General features: G+C 47.0%; 1 protein-coding gene across 4 annotated transcripts in view; it reads right to left on the bottom strand.

Moving 5' to 3' along the window:
- NOTCH3 (notch receptor 3) overlaps window positions 1–19,369 on the bottom strand; it is a 57,350-nt gene extending 37,981 nt beyond the window's left edge. For 2 of the 4 annotated variants that reach the window (XM_082212229.1, XM_082212230.1), the window contains exons 1-2: window positions 19,159–19,369; window positions 5,983–6,064 (exon numbers count right to left, since the gene is read on the bottom strand). In XM_082212229.1, coding sequence (XP_082068355.1) covers window positions 5,983–6,064; window positions 19,159–19,255 — 179 coding nt within the window. In that variant the 5' untranslated portion in view covers window positions 19,256–19,369. The remainder of the gene's footprint in view (window positions 1–5,982; window positions 6,065–19,158) is intronic. The other 2 variants (XM_082212231.1, XM_082212232.1) reach the window with 1 other exon arrangement.
- Window positions 19,370–21,198: the final 1,829 nt, after the last annotated feature.

Below are 21,198 nucleotides of genomic sequence, written 5' to 3'. Positions count from 1 at the left end.
CATTAGTACCATGGTGCTTTCAAAAACGTTCTACTCAAGTAATTGGGAGCAAGCAAATAAACTAGGGGCAACTCCATTTTATTTATCTGTAAGCTGCCCTGAGAATACTGCTGTTGAAGGTTAGCCTATAAATCATTAAAATAATGTGACCTTCTCTTGTAGAACATAGCAAAGGAAGCAACTTGAGCACCCTCTTTTTAGTGTCCATTCATGTTTGGGAAGATGCATATCTCCCTTGTATGCATTAAGACATGTGAGGTCCACATGCATGTAGAGCTCACACTTCTCACCATGGTGGAGAGGAGCCATTTTCCTCCCTGCATGTTACACAGGAGGCACAAGCAAGAAGATGAGCAAGGGACTCCATTCATCCTCTGTCAGTGCTTCTAAATAACTGGCTCAATTTGCACGCAGTGCTAAAGCCAAACCATGGGTTAGAGTGAATGAGCAAAGACTGTGGCCACAGCACTACTCCCCTAGTCCTGCTGCTCCTGCACTACCCAGAGGTAAGCCATGGTTTAGCTCAGCATTACATCCGAAACTGAGCTTGTGGTCTACCTCCCTAGGTAATCCCCATGTGGTCAAACAAGAATACTGGGTTCAGCTTGTGCTTTTTATGGAGAGAAACAAACCACAAAACCAGGTTTTGACCCAATGGCTTGACCCCAAGTAACACAGCAGATCCAAGGAAGAGTACTGTAGTTGCAATCTTTGCTCTGGGGACCTGCCCATTTGCTTGCTCCTGCCAAGCCAAGCCATGGTTTGGATTAACATTACAGTACTTGCAAATGAGATCATTCATGGGAGTTGCTCTGTACTGCCAGCTGTCATAACCCTTCTTTGGACTCCAAATTCATATACCAAGGGTAGGCAACCGAAGGCCCGTGGGCCAGATGCGGCCCAATTGCCTTCTCAATCCAGCCCACAGACGGTCTGGGAATCAGTGTGTTTTTACATGAGTAGAATGTGTTCTTTTATTTAAAATGCATCTCTGGGGCCTGCCTGGTGTTTTACATGAGTAGAACATGTGCTTTTATTTGCAATGCATCTCTGGGTTATTTGTGGGGCATAGGAATTCGTTCATTCCCCCCCCAAAAAAAATATATAGTCCAGCCCACCACATGGTCTGAGGGACGGTGGACCGGCTCATGGCTGAAAAAGGTTGCTGACCCCTGTCATATACCATGGGGCAATTTGCCTATATGCTTCCATTTGCTCTGTAATCTGTCACCTTATGGCAAGCTATACACTGCACTGTATGGTATAGTATAGAGAATTTATGGTATATACTGCAGGATCAAAGAGCAAAGAACTGCCCAAAAGATGCAAGATTTCTGACATAAAAGAGTTCTGCCATATGTGTAACTGGTCTGGGATTCTAATGTCATGCTAAAGGTTGAACTAGACACTGCAGTGTCTGACACGTGTTTACTTTAATGTGTCTTCTTATTCATGTATAAAGCAAGGGGTGAGGAGATCTTATTTTAACATTAAAAGGGGCAGCATAAGTTCATTCTGGTGGTGCACAGAAAGGCAATGCACTAGGAAACCAATGTCCCCACTGTGGAAGGATGTGTGGATCCAGAATTGGGCTCCACAGTCACTTACGGACTCATTGTTAAATCTGTGTTTATGGAAGACAATTCTACTCGCCTACAAGTGATCGAAGAAGAAGAAGAAGAAGAAGAAGAAGAAGAAGAAGAAGAAGACAAAGACGACTAGGCCCTGCACTTGGTTTACTTTTCCCCAACAACAGAACTAGTGGTCGCTTTGTCCAGGACCAGATTATCAAACAGACCAACAAGGCCCTGGTCTAGATCCTCTGATTTTTGTAATACTATGCTTGTACTGTCTGCTAATTCCCTCCCCACCTCCCCCCAAAAAGGAAAAGGAACATTGACCCCCATCAATGTTCAAATTCTCTGCAAAAAAAGAACAGATATGAGGGAAAAGGGACACATGAACAAGCAGTAAAGGCAAACAGAAGCTGTACCGAGTACAGAACCTCCTCCAATTGCCCTTACATTTTAGTGTTAATTTCTCTTAAAAATGAAAACCAGGAATCTGTGGTGACTATTAACCTCAGCATTAAAAACAGTGATACAGATTTCATTGCTGCGCACATTTTCAGTGCCCCAGCCACCCGATTTCTTTCACCAGGACCCATTCTGATTCCACTTCCATTCTAGACCACTCCTGCTGCCTTGGGCTTCCCCATTCCCAGCTCCAGAAACATTCCGTTTCCTTCCACTGCTCTTCTTAGTAGCTGCACCTGCCTAAGAAATCTCCTAAGAAAGCCTGTTTTCACATTCATGTGAAGTGTCTATGACAGCCCTCAGCCAAGCCCCACCTTCTTCAAGATTTGAGGAGGGGGGTGGATTCAAGAGAGAAGCAAAACTATCCTGAGAACCACCCATTGTCCACCTCCTCCAATTTGGCATTGCCAGGCCTGAAGGAACCAAATGGTGACCGCCCCTTTAAGAGGCCTCTCTGCAGGTGTTTAGTGGGGGAGGGGGGAGAGGAGGAGGGGAGGAGGAGGAGGAGTGTTTTCCCTTCAGCACTGGGCACTCCCAGGCCTCCCCACCCAACCTGTCCGACAGGTTTCAGACCATGATGCCAAGAGCAACCTTCCTTTTTCTTCCTCTCTCCTGAGCCCCCAGAGGAACATATCCAGCTTTCCTTAGATTTCCCCACAATTCCAAACCCCCCACCCCCCAAAAAAGCCTTGGTTAAGTGCCCAATCTCCTTGGTGGGACAGCTGCGTTCTGAACAGGACTTACAGGTGACTGGTAGTATTTTCTTGTCCTATCATCCCATCCAGGGATCCAGGCCGGGCTTCGAGCCTCCCAGTGATTCACCTGTTCTGGGCGTGCCAGCTTCAGGCAGATCCACCTGTCCTGGATTCCAACACAGGCAACACCATACTAAGCTAGGAGCTCACAGAATTTGCTCAAACACCTGCCACTACGAGAAGCAACTAAAGGAAGGAGGGCGAGTAAGCATCCCTGGCCCGGCTAAATCAAGGTCCGTACATCTGGACCATCCATTGCCAGGAAAGCACAAGGGCATATGACCACAGGGACCACGTGGCTTGGCTAACACAACAAAGAACTACGCTGAAATCCCAATAACTATGTCATCCACACATCCTTGGTCTCCCCCTTTCGAGCTTTAACACCACAGTATGGAACCCCTGTTACAGAAAAGCAACTGCATCACACGGCAATATAAAGTCAGCCCTGGACACTACCGGCAGCATCAGCGATGCCCTTAGAAGCAAGGGTACTCTCCCACCCTTTAGCAGGGCGCCTGTTAAAACACAAGCTCAAGATCAAAAGAAGAGGAGGACAGTCTAGCAGCAGCTTTCAAACCTATAAAAACAACAGGCATCTGTACTGACAGATCCCCATTACAACGTTCCAACAAGAGACATTCTTTGTCTGATAAATGATCTTTTTTAAAAAATAAACCAAGCTTTGTCATAATTGTAACATACTATGAAGATTAGAAATACATACTTAGCCTAATAAATTCATGAAACAGAAATATAGAGACGTTATGACACTTCAAAATTCTAAATTCCATTAAGGCAATTAATTCTCAGGACATAAAACAAACACAAAGAATTATCACATACCGTATTTTTTGCACCATAACACTCACTTTTTTCCTCCTAAAAAGTAAGGGGAAATGTCTGTGCGTGTTATGGAGCGAATGCTGCGGGTGGGGGGGGGGATCTGCTGCAGTTGTGAGCAGAGGATCCATGGTTCCCCTTCCTTCCCTCCTCCGTGGTTACAAAGCATGGATCCACATGGATCCTCAGGATTTTTGCATTCGGCTACTCCAAACTCACTGTCAGATCACATGTCTGTGGCCACAGCATGAACCACAAAAATCATATATCCACTATTTTGTTTAGAATATTTTTTTTCTTGTTTTCCTCCTCTAAAAACTACGTGCGTGTTATGGTCTGGTGCGTGTTATAGAGCGAAAAATACGGTATATTAAAATTTTAAGCACTATAAACACTTAAAACACTATTAAGATGTGCAGTGGAACCTCGGGTTGCGAACATGATCCGTGCGGGAGGCACGTTCGCAACCAGCACTGTTCGCAACCAGCAGCGCGGCATCTGCGCATGTGTGGGTTGCGATTTGGTCTTCTGCACATGCGCAAAGTGTGATTTAGCGCTTCTGCTCATGCGCGAACGCCATAGCCCAGAAGTAACCTGTTCTGGTATTTCTGGGTTCGGCACAGTGCGCAACCCGAAATAACGTAACCTGAAGCATCTGTAACCCGAGGTACCACTGTATTTATAATGTAGAAATCTTTTAATCTGATAAAATATTTCTCTGAGCATATATAATAAAGCTTACTTCCAAGTAGGCATGCATAGGATTATGTTGTAAGATCATATCAAAACATCAAAAAAAAAAAACACAACCCAAACACCTGCAAAACATTTTAGCAATTCACAAAAGTTTTAGTTTATTAGATTACGCATTAAAACATAAAGACATTACAACTTTAATTTTGTTAATAAAAAAATGCTTGAGATTTGCATATCTGAAGTATTGTCTTAAATTCCAATAGAAAGGATTACCGCATACCATACTTTGTTTAGCATTCCAAAACTTCTTAAAGAGTTCCCATTCCTGTTCAAATTTGTTCACTTTATGCCTTTCTTCCTTTATAAGAGCCCATGTGATTATATTCAAAATTGCTAGGGCCCATAATGTAATCTATCCTCCCTTTATCTGGGATCTTGTCCTCCTTTTCCATAATAAATTATCATAATTTAGGGTCAAAAGAAATGAGACAGTGGAAGATTTGTGATCAAGGCTTCATAAATTCTGATTTCAACCTAAAACAGTTGTGTGAGGTGTTCCAAATTTGATCAAAGGGGTCTTCCTTTAACACCTTGAGCCATCCCACCATCATGTGTATGTTTTCTGCTGTGGGATTAATAGCAACTACATGGACAGGAATTGAGATTCAGAAATGGAGGGGAAGTGTTAAATCCTAGACCAGGGCAGGGAACCTGTGGTCCTGCAGAAGTTGTTTGACCACAACTCCCATCACCCCTGGCCACCAGCCACACTGCTGGGGACTGATGGGACCTGGAGTCCAATGACAACATTTGGCAGGTCAGAGGTTTCCTAACACTGCCCTAAATACACACACCCATTGCAGCTGCTCAATTCAGATCCAGATCTTCTTCATATCATCTGTTTGGGCCCTTAGCTCCTTTGTAGATTCATATTAATATAATTGTTGCGGTAACCAGAAAACCGGTTCTTCTTCCCTCTTTTTTCCTCCTTGTAAGATGTTTGTTTACCACATTTTTATTCCACTCTTCTTCCCAGGAACTTAGGGTGCCTTACATTGGGGGCGGGTGGGGGAGGGTTATCATATTTTATCTTAACAAAACAAAACACCACCCCTATGAGGTAGTTTAGGTAGATAAATAAGAATTGGCCCAAGATCTCCTGTCTTTAGTGCTTCCCTGGTTAGCAGGAAATCAAACTCAAGTTTCCTTAAATTAAGTCCAATATGCTATCCACTCCAACAAGTGTATGTCTCTAAATGGATATTGAGACCAAATTATTCCAGTGTCCCATGGCAAACAGAATCCCAGCTGAAGAATAGTCAAAGTATGCAGTGGAAGCCAATCTGCACCAGTCATTAGTTCCTACAGACCTAATGCAAAGCCACTGAGAACGATGCACGTCATGTCATGACTTTTGAAGCATTTCCAGGCCCCATATTTCCTAAACTATACTGCATCCTGTCAACAGAGCTCGCTGCTCTCCCACTTCAAGCCAAGCAGCCATTTTTCACAATGACAACTTTACAGCTCCCAAATTACACTACTAGTCTGCCCTTTGAAGGCAGTAGCCCAACCCTACAAACCCCCAAGATGGTTTGACGCACTGGCTGTTGTTGAACCCATGGGCAAAGTTGTGCAAGGGTGTCACTTACATGCAGGCAGCTATCCCGTTGGAGTAAACAACACAGCTCCCACCATTCTCGCAGGGCTTGTCACCATCCAAGCACTGTATGGCTGTAGGGAAAGAGAAAGAGCTTGGTTAGAGCATGCCATTGCACAGCTGTAGAAACAACAAAGCAATGCCCAGGCTGTGAAGAACAGATCTAGCAAAGGTTACTGGTCACAACAGCTAAACAAAAGCTCCCATGTACGCTCAACCTGGTGCAAGGACAACAACAACAACAACAACAACGAGGAAACAACTATTACCATCATGCCACGAGCTCAAAAATCACCTCTTATGTGTTATAGTCATGCTTAGCTCTTGCTCCAGGATAAAGGATTTGGACTGAACTTGTATCTTTTGCTTTTACAATCTCCATTGCACCCCCAAAGCAGTGTTTTGCTCATACAAAGCTGACTTATACGAAGTCAAACTATTGGTTTATATGGCTCCCTACTGTCCACACCAGGAAGGACAGGCTAATACTGGTGGACACCCAACTCCCATGATGCAGCCACAATGGCCAGTGGTCAGGAATTATGGGAGTTGGAGCCCAGCAACATCTGGAGGGCCACATGCGCACTGTTAAAAACCCAGGTATATAAAACTAGGCACCAAATGACATCTTGAATCTAGGTTGTGGTCGCCACAACAGAATGTCTATTTGCCAGGGGATTAGACTAAATGACCCCCAGAATCCCTTCCAATGCCACAGTTCTATGATTCTATTATCTCAACTACATTGCTTGACTGTAGCTTGCTCTTACAACAATTCACTTGTCCCAGTATGCAAGAAGAAACATACACAGTGGAAAGGGAAATGGTACTAACTATGGAGTAAGGCAGAGATTTTTCAACTGTGATTGCCAACCTGATGCCCAGAAATCTCCACACCGCTGCAAGTGGACCTGTGTCAGTAGCAAAACGCGCCTGGTGCCTGGCTTATTTTAAACACTGCACCCCTGGTCTACACAACTGGCAGCATCTCTCTAGGGGTTCAGACAAGAATCAATCTCAGCCCTTGTGTGGAAATATTAGAATTGAGCCTGGGACTTTTTGTAAGCAGAACTTTGCCACCGGGCTGTGGCCCTTCTCTCTCTCTCTCCCCCTCACAGAAAACCTTTTCACTTAAACAAGATGATAATGGCAACTGAGAGCAGATTCATCCCATCCCAAGCATTGCCCACAGTCCCACAACAGGAGGTTTTTCTTGCTAAAATTATCATCCATGGAACAATTCATATATGCTATTATTGTTAGGCTTCTGAACACACAGAGAGATGGAAATCATAATTGAAGGTCTGCAGATGCATCTTCAAGGGGTCACGTCAGACAACACAAAACAGGAAAAAGGCAGAAATGCTTCAAACGAAGGGAGTAGACAGAATTTCTCACAAGCCACAAGTAGGTTTAGCTGGCTCAGTTAGTGCAACCTCAGCCTCTACACTGCCCAGTAACTAGAGACCGGCTTCATTGGCAAAGGTCAAAAAGTATGCAGAATACCATCAAAAGTCGTAGGGAAAAGAGACATTCTGCAGAACGGCAAGAAAAAATGGCTCCTCTTCAGAGATTTCTCCCTTACATTGGTTTCCCACAATCTAGCAAAGAGAGGGGCAAGCACAGGGATCCATCTGGAATCCCCAAGCAACCAGGAAGGGAAAGACAGCCCTTTCTGGGGGACTGGGCATTCTAGAGAAGACAGAGATCATCTGAGGACTGCAGCTAACCAACTAGAATCACTAAACAACCCAGCAGTCTCAGATCATGGCGAGTCATTGGAGTTATGGAGATTCCACAAGTACTTAGTGACCTCTGACAACTGCCACTGAGAGAGCTAGCTGAAAGTGAGATTCAACCTCCACAAATCTGTATAGAGAGCCCTGTGTATGGGGGGGCTAGTATTTTTAAGAAAACCCTGCAAAACTCAAAGTGGAAGGACAAGGGCCTTGCAAAACTGGCACAGAAAAATGGGGAGCCTGCCGTCTTCCTCTCCCTCCTATGTGCCATCGTGAGTGGGTAGGAGGAGCCATTTAGTAAATGCCCAAGCTAAGCCAAGCAAAGCACGTCCCCTGATGGGGCCCAGGCTAGGGGAAAGAACCACAGGCACCCATCTCTGCCAGCCCTGAGGGGGTGTTTGAGTGCCCTCTGAAAGGAACAAAATTAGAGACACATCCATTCCTAAAGGAACCCCTTTTCAGGCTCAAGAGACACTACAAGTGCTCTGGGCCTACTGAAGGAGGGAGATGCAGCCGAGCAGCAAAGGGATGCTGGCTGAGACCCCTCCCCTCTCGAGAGCAGAGAGAAGATGGAAGGAGCTGGGGCCCAGGCAATACACTCACTCTCAGCCATTTCCTAGAGACCCACTTGTAACAGAGTGCGTGCCCAGCACACAGATCAGTCCCAGACAATGCCTTCCCCCCTCCACTGCCGCCCCTCACTCTGTCGGCATGCAGAGCCAGCAGCAGCACTGCAGCAAAATGTGCTCTCAGCAACCGCCCTGTATGCAGACCATATTAAATTCCCCCGCACCCAAAATGAACCTACGCCACTATGGATTTCACCCTCCCCACAACTTGAACAGCATGTAACTAGCAAAGGCTGCATACAAATACGGTAGGCGCAGGCACTCTGCTCACCAAAACCTAATCAGTCAGTGAGTTTATTTTACACATACACACACTCTTACAGGTGAACAATATGGGGCAACCATGTCAAACACAGCTAGCAAGCACAGTAATGAAAAGTATTCCCAGCAAAGTTGTGTGTGTGTACACATACATACACATGCACACAATGCCAGGAGCTCACAAAGACAGCATAAACACACCCAGCTTAAACCAGCTTAAGCACATGTAACACTGCATACGTGAATATGTACACAATCTCACAGGAAGTATAACATGCATAGCCAAGTATCTCAGCGGGAAGCATTCCTGACACAACGCAAACCCACAATTCCCTACCCTTTCGTGCTTTCCAGAGCACACAGCCAAGTTTGAGCCAGTGGAATGCACTCCCCACATCTCCAACTCTACAACCAACATTCCAACACGTGTACGCTTTTCAGACATGGGCACCCAAATGTAGAGGGTCTTGCAGCCATAAACACAATTCTCAGCTCTTGCATGGAACCTTATCTCCAAAGGAAAAGCCAGACCTAAACCTACACAGAAGCAAGCCAGTCTGAAACCAGACTGCCTAAAATGTGTGGCAAACCAAGGGAATAAGGGATCACACTTCCCTCTCATATATACATGGGATGGGATGGAATTGCAACATGGGCTACAGTGGCAAAGAGAAAATATTCTTAGTCCTGTTGGCCACCCCCTCCCAAAACACGGCAAGGCAGAAGATGAACTCATAACAGCCTTGATTTTCCACCTTCCAAAGAGAGGGAACACAAGCAACCCAAAGAACTTTCTTTGCTCAAATCAACAGTAGCCTCCCCCAAACCCCAGGAAATTAGCTCTCCAAGGCTCTAGCTTTGCATCAAACCGTCCAGAAACAAGTTAGAAGGCAAATAGGTTTCATGCTCTTTAAAGAACCACTGGGAATAAGAAGTGGCAGAGGTCACCCTTCAAGGCAGTGAAAAGCCAAAGACTACAATTGAGGTGCTCTGGCTCCCACTGCTTTGACTGCTTAATCCTCATGCTCTTTGCAGGGCTCAGCCAGATGCCAGGAGTCCTGGCTTCTCACCTCCACCCCAACCATCCCTTCCTTAAATGACAAGCAGCACTAAACATGCAAGCGACACACACACACACAGAGAGAGAGAGAGATTGTAAGGGTTATGTGCCCAAGGGTCATCTCAGGCCAATATTTAGGGCTCTGTCAATCAACAAGTCTATGTAAACAATCAAACAAGTTAAGAATTCAGTCTTGTTTGTAGAAAACCACCAACCAAGAATCATTTTTTAAACACCACGTATTATGCCCAGGAGGGACGCGGGTGGCACTGTGGGTAAAACCTCAGTGCCTAGGACTTGCCGATCGTATGGTTGGCGGTTTGAATCCCCGTGGCGGGGTGAGCTCCCGTCGTTCGGTCCCAGCTCCTGCCCACCTAGCAGTTCGAAAGCACTCTTAAGTGCAAGTAGATAAATAGGGACCGCTTTCTAGCGGGAAGGTAAACAGCGTTCCGTGTGCTGCGCTGGCTCGCCAGAGCAGCTTCGTCACGCTGGCCACGTGACCCGGAAGTGTCTCCGGACAGCGCTGGCCCCCGGCCTCTTCAGCGAGATGGGCGAGCAACCCCAGAGTCAGACACGACTGGCCCGTACGGGCAGGGGTACCTATACCTTTATTATGACCAGGAGGAGGGCAGTGGGGAGCCTAGATTTGCCTGCAATAAGGGGTTAAGGCTTCAGTGCCTTGCATTAGTTCCTTGCCCTTCTCTACAAGCTAACAGAAAAGTTAGGCAAACTAAACAAACTTGCTTGATTTATATAATTTATGCAGCTTGCAAGATTCAGCACAGATTTTGGACTATGATAGCTAGCAATACTTTGTCTTTCCCAAACTCACACAGCTGTGTCCATAATAAATCTTATGAAGGACAGCACACCTCACCCAAGAAGTCAGGTGCTATGTTTGCTACTCTGAGCTCCTTTGGGAGAAAGGGCAGGATATAAATTTAATAAAATAAATAAAATAAATATTTGAGGCCTGATGATCTGGTCTCACTGAATCCTTAGTGGCATGTTGGCCCATGCTGCAATAATGGGTTTTTAATCAAACATGTCTTGTAAGAAAGAAAGAAAAAACCCAGAGAATTTATCTTGTAAAGACACCCTTAAAGTTTCAAGCATTTAAGACACTTTTAAAAGAATTTGGAGAAGTAAATGCTTCTCTATCTCAGTGACTTCTGTTTCCTCAACAACAGCATCATTTCTCTCCAGATACAATTTGTTAATCAAGAAAAGCAGCATTAGCTACACTCTGAAACCACGGATTTTTCATTGCACCGCATGCCTAGATATACTGTATATTTGCAATGATGGTTTCATCATAACTAGTATAGCATGCTAACCATGATCTGACTGATAGGACTAGTACCCATGTTTAATCTTTGTAAAGCAAAAAAGCAGTAACCCTTGACGACTGCAAGATCTGTTGTTCTTTCACAATTGTCTACTCTGGACCTTCCTGTTTAAAAACATAGGCCTCTGTAGTTCCCTGTGCATGCAGTTTGTGTAGCAAAGTTACTAGCATGGAGCTTGATCGTTGGGCATTTCACAGGAGCCCAGCACCTTGGGAACGAATGCACTACTGAATCACAGCTCATAAACCCCTTTTTGCCCAAGTGTCAAGCCACCACACTTTATTTGGGGAACATTTTGTGCTTTGCAGGGCAGACATTGTTCCTAGATCTCCACCATAAGTGCACACAGCAAATGCCTGAGGGAGACTCACATGCCTTGGAAGACACATGAAGATTAACCAACTGGAACTCCTTGGGTTCTGTCCATTCTGTATTCCATGTACAATCGTACCTTGGAACCCAAATGCCTTGCGAGTCAAACGTTTTGGCTCCCAAACGCCACAAACCCGGAAGTGAGTGTTCCGGTTTGGGAATGTTCTTTGGAACCCGAATATCTGACACAGCTTCCAATTGGTTGCAGGAGCTTCCTGCAGCCAATCAGAAGCCATACCTTGGTTTCCAAATATTTTGGAAGTTGAACGGACTTCTGGAACAGATTCCATTCGACTTCCATGGCACTACTGTACTTTCAGATGGACAATACAGTGTTCACTGCAAGACATGCAGGAAGCATTCAGGAAATCCCTGTGATGTTAAACTTGCAAATGGATCCGACCCAAAGAGCTAAAACAGTTTACCTACTGACTTCTCATTCTGCAAGACCATCGTAAGTCGTTTCTTCAAGACAGAGGCAAGAATGAGGTGACAGTTGTATGGCAAGATTCTCCACTCCCCGCAAAAGACTCAAATTATACCATGAAGACCAGTATCATGTACCTGATAAGGGACTAGGGTTTTTATCCCACCACTGTAGCTACGCCATAATATACAATCAAAACCATAATACTGTATCAATTGCAGAGCAGGTCTTTTGAATTCTGGCCTACCCCTGACAACACATCATAGTTTATTCTACTATGACCTTGACATCAGGCTTGCCAAGTTCATCCCTTCACAGAACAGGATGCCCTTGAAATGTCTTAAGAAATATATCCTCCCAGGGCTTGGCAATCCAAGGGTGCAAAACAACCCTTCCTCCAATGGAAATTCCCACTTTTAAAACCTATATTTCCCAGGAGGCCTTTGGCTTAAAACCAGGTCAGATATGTTGACACTAGCTGGGGCTGAAAGAATCTGACTTAAGGATAGTCAGGCTCTGTAATAAAGTTTGCAGTATGAGGAACACAGAGATGGAGCACATGCATTTCAATAGTATGAGGTCACCAATGGGAGGAAAGGATGCTGTGGGACAAATGTCTCTGGAAGAGGCACGTTGGCACTAATTCTTCCCAGCAGTGAGGTATGTTTCCTGGGAAATTATTAATAGGACAATTTTCCAAATGAGTGTCATTTGGATACAATAATTTGCATCAGAAAACTTTCTGATGCCCTAGAGCAGGGATGGGGAACCTGTGGCCGTCCAAATGCTGCTGGTCTGAAACATCTATCATCTCAGGTCATGACTCTGCTGGTTGGGGCTCATGGGACTTGGAGTCCAACAACATCTAGAGATCCAGAGGCTCGACATCCCTGCCCTATAAGAGTGATCTACTTTGACATGTTTATTTCACTTGTATTTGTAAGCAAAGCTAAAAACTTTGAAATTGCCAAGTTTGCCTGATAGTTATTTGCAATTAGGATCCATTCAGTTACTAATGAACTTAAAACAACGTAAAATTTTCTTCAGGGAAAAGGAAAAGTAGTGGAAAATTTTCCAACTAGCAATCCAAGAAGATGTATTACTGTATTAAATACACATGGAATTCCATTGCTTCATTTTCCTTTCAGAAGTGCGAGCACAGTTGGCTACCACGTCTCAATTAAAATTTGATAAAGGGTCCTCAGATCAGCTGAAGCTGACAGCTGAATCTGGCTTGCACCTCTCTACTTGGCCCTTCCTGAGTGTGAGCAAAGGCCCTGGAAGCCAGGATTCCCGAGTTCTGTTCCAAACTCTAGATACGGGTGAAGTCAGGGAGGACCAGACTCTAGCGATTCAGCCAAATGTTCTGTCAACACATAGGGCATTATATACATCTTCTTCTGGAGCAAAATATAACCACTCAAAGAGGCTCCAACTTGGAAGTCTGCCTGCAAATTCATTCTTGGAGTTTGAAGCATTTCTAACACTTCCTTTAGGAAGAAAATTTTGCCTTGCTATGACCTCTGTTTGACATGGATAGCTATTCGAAGAACCCATTTCAAGCCATCAAAGTGAGCGTTGCATGCGATACAGAATGGGAGATTCAATCCCGCTTCTCACATTAACTGCTTGAACGATCTCCATGTGATTAAAAGAGGGAAGAGAGAGCCAGTGGTGTGGACCCACTGCTCCCTACCCCTTGATGCCAAACATTGAACATGGGTGTCTCTATGGCAGGAAAATCTATGCATGCAGACCTCCTGGGCTTCCATGGAAGTCAGAACCCCAACTGGACCACAGTTGCTCCTCATTCTAGGAGTCAGTGCCAACGTGGAGTGAATGGCTAGCTCAAAAAACTCAAACCTGGGGAACTCTTGGGGTTTCTCAGTGATCCAAAATGGCAGAGCAGCTTTGACACCTTGCCCACTGCTATCCACAAACTTCTTGGCCACTGGAAGTACTTAGTGCACCCTAAGGTATACTCTCTATTTATGTAGACTTAGCCAATGCTAAGAGGTATACTCTCTATTTATGTAGACTTAGCCAATGCCCCCACATGAAGAGAACATGCACACTATGCTTTATATAGTGTTCAGGAGTTCCATATCCATATCCTCAGGATATAAGTAAATGGAGAAAGTCTATGCTAAATTCTGAAAGTTTGAAAACCACTCACTACCTCACGGCAATAAGCATGCATGTTACAAACACTGCTTGCCTTTTTCAAAGGAATCAAAACCTACAAATCAACAGAGACAAAGAAAGAGTCCCAGAGAAAAACCTCCTGCAATTCCCCATCTTCTTTTAACATGCTGACAGCCCATGCCTTGGGTACCACCCACATATCTTGGTTACCATGTAGGGTGTGGTTGACTGATTCCAGGCCCCTATTGGCAGGCACATATAAACAGGACTCATTACTAACAAAAAAAGAAAGAAAGAAAATTCTGTGCCAAGGTATACAGAATTCTGAGCCAAGAAAAGCTGAAAATCATGACCGGGATAAATTATGCAAAATGAGAAAATTTGCGTGAGTTGCCTATCTTGCATAATTTATTCTTAGTCACAGGGAGGGAGAAACAGCTATGCGGGGCACCAAAGTCCTATTTCCTGAGCAATGGAAGCCCTACTCAGCCTCTCCCGAATGTTCCCAGGCGTTGCTGAGCCCTACTCAACACTGCAGCAGACACAGAAGCTAGGAGCTTGCTTTAAAGAATGAGCACCAAGATTCACAGGAGGCAGAGTTCCTCACCCAATACCAAGCCTTCTGCTTGGAGAAAATATACTTGGCCTGACTGCTAGGCTGGACCATTGGAAGCTGCCCATCTAGCTCAGTATTGCCTATGCTGGCTGGCAGAGGCTCTCCATGGATGGCATTTCCAGCCCTACCTAGACATGCTGGGGATTGAACCAGGGACCTGCTGCATGTAAAGCAGACGCTATACCACTGTGCTACGGCTCTTCTATGTATGTGGGGACAGCAGTAGCAACACCCAGCAGAGGACAGAAATGAGAGGAATTGGGCCTTTGCTGCAAAAAAGTTACCAAGCACAATTCTGGCTTTTAAAAGGGGCAGGTTGAGTCACAGCCGAGTCCAAACAGCAGGAGCAACAATGTGCCCCTCTCCCTCACCATCCTCCTTCAGGCTCTCCAAAACAATGAAAAGGAGAAGAGTTTACCATTGCTCTCAGTCCAAACGATGTGACTTATTTCCGATCCATTCTGACTTTTATCAACCCAAACTGAATGCAGGTGTGATTAAGCAAGCATCTGGGAGGTCCACAGCAGGCAACCCAATCCTGATTTCCTTAGACTGGTTACCTGTGCTTTTGAATACAGTGGTACCTTGGGTTAAGTACTTAATTCGTTACGGAGGTCTGTTCTTAACCTGAAACTGTTCTTAACATGAAGCACCACTTTAGCTGATGGGGCCTCCCACTGCCACTGCACGATTTCTGTTCTCATCCTGAATCAAAGTTCTTAACCCGAGGTATCATTTCTGGGTTAGCGGCGTCTGCAACCTGAAGCATATGTAACCTGAGGTACCGCTGTACATTCTGCACAGAAGCGTGGTGAACCAGGATCCATGCATATAATGGGACTCGGATGCTGCTTTCAACCCACACACATTCCGCTGAGGCTAATAAAAAGGAAGTGTGGCTACCTGTTAGGGAGGAATCTGGCCCCCCAAAAGTGACTGAGTGCTGCAGGGCTGTGTGGAGGGGCTCCCAGGCTCTCTCCAGCTGCCTTTGTTAGCTGGCTAGCAATGTGGGCAGAATAAAGGGGCAGGGAGTTGAATGGCCAGCCGGCTGGCCCTGCTATTGCATCTGGAGGGGCTGCAGCAGGGAGGCAGCTGCTGTGTCTCAACAACTCTGTGCACAGACAGCTTCAGCTCACAGAATCTACAAAGGGGGTGGGAGGGTGAGGGGAGAGATTCCTCACTGTGTCCACACAAGAAACACAAAGAAAGGCAGCAGGATTAGATACTGCGTAGTCAGACATGGGCTCAGTACCATCAAGACTTAGGATACTCCCTTACACAGACACAACTGAAGGCAAGGAAACCTATTGCAAAATGGAAAACACCAACTAAAAGCCCAAAGGGAAAGACCTCTGGATGATTACATTTATTCTTTCTAGAATTGACAAAAACACACACACCCAGATTTGCACTTTTGCAGTCTCGCCATCCCCACAAGCTTAAAAAAAAGGAGGGGAAAGATTTCAGATACACACAGAGGGTGCCATTAATGACAAAGCTGTGTTACTATCAGATCTGGAAAACTGCGTAGGCAGGGAAGATTTCCTTCCCAATTCCAGAGGATGGGATGGGAGCATGTGCAAACTGGATTCAAATAATCAATTCCACCAATCTCCAGGTTCAATTTTGTATTGAAGTATATTAATTAACGGCATAACTTGGCGCTTGTGTTTTTGGCAAAGCTTAGCACGTATTTAAATGCTCACATTTGAGTTCCTGCTCCTGCCAAATCAAACCACAAATTTCCATTTGAAATTTAGTAATGTTCACTTTTAGGCAATGGATTGCACCCGTTTTGGAAGGGAAAGGCTATGCCAGTTAAGAACCCTGCATATGTTACAGAATTCAGATGCATAAAGAACAAAGACAAAACACATGTACAATGATCACACATGCAGATCTTTCATGTCATGGCATGTTGCATACATTTTCTGGGAAGCCAAGGCCAAATCAGGGTGGAAAAACCTCATGTGTGCCCGATCATGTGAAGCAGCCCTTGGATGAGGGCTTCATCAAGTGAGGCACTTTCCTGCAGATCATCACATTGTTATCAGCGCAGCCAAGCAGAAAAGAAGGAACAGCTTTGGAAGAGACAAAATGTCTGGCTTGCAGACACTGCTGTGGACGAGGCCTAAGTGTCTAGCCCTAAGGTTCATATGCATACTGTGGTAGAAAGCGGCCTGCTTTCTCTCTCACACAGGGCCCGTCCTACTAGGCAGGAGTCCCAACCCTTGCATGACCCTCATCTGATACAGCCCACACCTAAAAAGAAAGGAAGAAAAAAGACAGCACTCTGCCAATTCAAACTCAGAACACTCAACCAGAGTTGGCCCCTCACCCTGAACCTCCTAGTCTTAGAGGCCCTTCAGATGCTGTTCTGGGAAAACTTGAGGACAGGGGTCCCAGTGCCTTTCGCACCATTTTGAATTCTCTAGAGCCATTAGAAATGTTCCCGTGTGGCTCAAAGCAGCAGCTCGGAGCCCTTGTCTGGCGCAAGACCGCCAGGGCTTCGGCAGCACTGCGGTGGAGTTGCTCAACCAAGAACAATGCCCTGTCTATGTCCAGCCAAGCAGCAAGCTGGCGGGGAGGGGAGGAGGGGATTCATATTCCCGGGCACCCACAATCCACAGCATATCCCCGGCCTCCTGCGTTGGACGAGCCGCACATTCCCACGCACTGGAGCACCAGCTGGCCGGGAGCGTTCTAATAAGCAAGGCCGGCTTCCCCAAACCAGTCAGGTGGCTTCATGGGAGAGTGAAACCCAGGCTGAATAATAGCCCCACGTTCTATTTACCTTTCGCTGCAATTATCTCATCCCTGGCATACTGCTGCACGTTTCATAGGGCAAGCAAGTCGCTGCACGACACCCAATTAAATCATCTTATCTCCCGTTTGCATCACAGTATATTCCCAAGCGCACAAATGGGGGAAAAGCCGGCTTGGTGGGGGGGTGGGGGTGGGGAGGGAGAATTTCAAAGCAGACTGAGCCACTGCAACTCCCCAGAAGCATGGGAACTGGCTGGCCCAGTTGCTGAGCTGTGCACTCCCTAGCATGGCTCCAAGACGCGTTCCCAGTTTCACAGTCAGGGATCTGCAACTTCGAATCCAGCCACAGACGTAGCTCCTTTGGGTAGGAAACAACAGTGCCATGCCAGGGCTATAGAAGACATAGTGCGAGAGCAGGATTGGCTCGAGAGGCACTTGGGCAGCTTCTTGGGAATAGCTTGCAGCAACAATAAAAGTTTGTGCATCCAGCAGAATGTGAAAGGGGAGGGCGCGCGAGGGGGCGACAGCTGCTACTACATCTGCCCAGATCATCAACACCCTTCCCTTTGCTATCCTCTACACACAATGCGCAGCAACAAAAGCTCTATCAAATTCAATGTCAGTGTGGGTGTAAAGCCTTCCAAGGAGGCCATTTCATGACAATCCCAAAGGAGAAAAAGGGAGGCGTGGGCGTCACCCCTTAACCCACAACCACCCCACTTACCAGCAAATCATTTCACACACACACAAACCAGCACACAAACTTGCTACACAAGTATAAGTTCATGTATGTACCTCTTGCATATATTCCCTGAGAAAGAGAGGACGAGTGTGCCTTGCACATGCAATGCATTTTATGCGTTTTTAAACATACGATCATGCGCACATTCACAGACAAACTCACATACACCAGTTGCACAATCAAGCGCACTAAATTCTCAATCCATGCCGTTTACCAAATGCATTTGCATGTCTGCACAACAGGCGTGTTAAACCAAACATTTATTTCCTCCTTTAAGCTCTTACACAAACTCCAGGCTTTGGCAGAACCAAACTCCACAGCATACCCGGTTCAATAAAACCTCAATGGGATACCATAGAAAATTGAAAGCTTCTCCCTCCGCCAGCCAGCCCGAGCAAGAATTGCTATGCAAGGAGCCGAGAAAGAGAAACAGAGAGCGACGGCTACAGCGGAGACCGAGAGAAGCCAGATCCGAAATCCACGCTCCGGTTTTTCCAGCCGCTCCGGGCTGGGAAGCTTAAACTGGCTGCCGAGAAAGTTTACTTCAAGTAAATAAAAAGTGCAAGATTGTTTCCCCGCAGCTCAAATCAGTGCCGGCGAATTAGCACCCCCCGCCCGCCCGCCAATCCAGCCTAATCGCTCCCTCCCCTTCACACAATCGGTAATTAAACAACGATCATTTATTTTCTTTGTGGCCCGTTCCGTAACCCTTTCCCCTTCCCTCCCCTTCTTCTGGCGTGGGGGGGGGGTGCGGAAGAGAGAAAGAAAAGGACGGGGATCTAGCCGGGAACAAGGGAAATAACTTCAGGGTCCCCCACCCACCCGCTGCCCGGACTGGAGGGAGATGGCAGCTCAAGGCGCCGAGGAGCGCCAAGGGGACTCCGAGAGGCTCCGGCGAAGTTGCTTGAAAAGTTTGAAAAGAGGAAACGAAGAGGCCATGATCGAGCCCGGCCGAAGCGGCGAGGGCTTTCTTCCCACCCGTGCTAGGCTTAACGAAACCGGAGGGGCGAGCGCACTGTGTCCCGTCCTCCCCCCCCCCGACACCCCCGAGGTTCTCCTTACCTGCTCCCCGGGTCAGGCGCGCCAGCAGAGCGATGCCCAAAAGGCTGCAGCCCAACCATGCCCGCCACGGGCCCCCGCGCCGGGACGCCAAGCCCATTCCCCCCTAAAGTCCTGTTGCCGCCCTATAGATCCATGGAAGGGGCCGCGCCGAGGCTCCAGCCAGACACCAGGACACCGAAAGCGCGGCGGCGGCGGCAGCGGCGGCGGCGCCTCCTCCTCGCTCCCGGACCCTGGGAAACTTCTCGGAGTGCGAGCGGGGCGGGGCGACCCCGCTGCCCGGGGGCGGGGTCCGCACCCAGCCCGCCTGGCCTGGCTCGGCTCGGCTCCCACGCTCCCTCCTTCTCTCTCGCCACCCCCCTACTCAACACCCCCCACCGGCCCCTCCAGCCCGGGCGAGGATGGGGCGCAGGGAGAGGGGGGAAAGGAGAGCGGGAGAGAGAGAGGGCAGCGTGGCGCCGCGCAGGATCCCGCAGGCGGGGAGATGCGCGCTCTCCTCGGTGGGGTCGACTTTGGCGGGATGGGTCTCTCCCGAAGTTGCCCCCTCCCCTTAGGCGCACATCTGGGCGCCTCTGGGGAAGCGGTGGGGCGGGGAGGCTGGTGGGTTGCTCCTTTGGCAGTCGAGGCCAATGTAGGCTTGCTGGGTTTCGGCCCAGCGAGGCGGATTATTTTTAGGATTTCGAAGGTGGGGGGGCCGCAGGCGAGGGGGAAAAGAGGAGGGGGAAACTGCTGTGGAAGGCTTGGCTCGGGTTAGGCACTGTTGAGCCACCAGGCCTCCTCTCATTTTCCCACACACGAACTCTCCCGCGAACTCTCTCCAAACGTGACCAAAAAAGTTGCTGTTTTCTTGAACGTCCCAATTCCCCAAGGAGAGGGGGAAGTTTCCATCCTTCCCCCACGATGAGGGGTGGAGGCAGCAGCAGCAGCCCAGAGCAACGTCTGCTTGTTTCCAGTGGCACAAACCCAGGAGCCGGGCCGTGTAGCTGGGCTAGGGCGGAGGGGAGGCACAAAGGAAAGGCTAAACGCCTTTCCAGAAATTTCTTATTTCTGGATTCTCGAAATGGGCAAAGAGCTTGCTGTTTGCTGCGCGGATCTTTGACGACTAAGGAGCTAGGGTGGGGGCAGAGGGAGAAGAGCATTTAACATCCTAATGCAGTGGTTCCCAATTAGCTAATTACTGAGGACCCCCCACCCATTTGTGAAAATTTTGATAACTCTCTGGTAGTTACCTCTGCAAAGCAATTTTTGAACAAAATGTGGGGCAGCCCCTAACAAGCAAACGATTGTTTTTTAAAAAAACACCATAAAATTTGTGATATTATCATGCAAAAATGACAAAAAAATAGTTGGGGGAGAGGCAACATAAGGGGCTGTGGGTCGCTTGGGTGCATTCTGTGGACCCCCAGGGGTCCCCATACCCTTAATTAGGAACCACTGTCCTAGTGGGTTCCAGATTTGTGTAGAGATTGTGCTGCATCACAGCATTTTCCTAAGCTGAATCTTCAAACTGGGCCCGAGAACTCTGGCATTATGATGCTGCTGCTGCTGTTGTTCAAAATGTGTGCAGCCTTTTGATGGGATATACAGTAAACTGACATGAAATCCTGGGGGGGTAAGACTATTATAATGGTTCTAGCTCGATCAATGGGTATGTGGATTGCCTGTTCAGTTCAAGTAACAGCTATCAAAAAAGAGAAGGGTTTACCAAGCTGTTTTCATGCAAATGATCACTGGAACTCATTGCCACAGTATGTGGATCAAAGGGATAACACAAGACCATTAAAAGGACTGGATAAGCCAATGACTTGGAAGATAATCAGAACACAGAACCTTCTATCAAGAGACTAACATTCATCCAAAAAAGGGTAGAGTGGAACATAATCCTGGGCTGTGTACACATCATACATGTAAAACCCAAAGAGTCCTGGGAACTGTAGTTCATTAAGGGTGCTGGGAATTGAGTGGTAAACTACAGTTACCAGGATTCTTTGGGGGAAGCCATGTGCTTTAATTGTCTGGTGTGTGGGCAGCCCTGGTCTCCAG

This window comes from Podarcis vaucheri (assembly GCF_965113315.1).
Source record: "Podarcis vaucheri genome assembly, chromosome: 2".
In the NCBI taxonomy this organism is placed as follows: Eukaryota; Metazoa; Chordata; class Lepidosauria; order Squamata; family Lacertidae; genus Podarcis; species Podarcis vaucheri.
The sequence above is the reverse complement of the archived record's forward strand: the minus strand, read 5'-3'. Positions and strand labels throughout refer to the sequence as shown.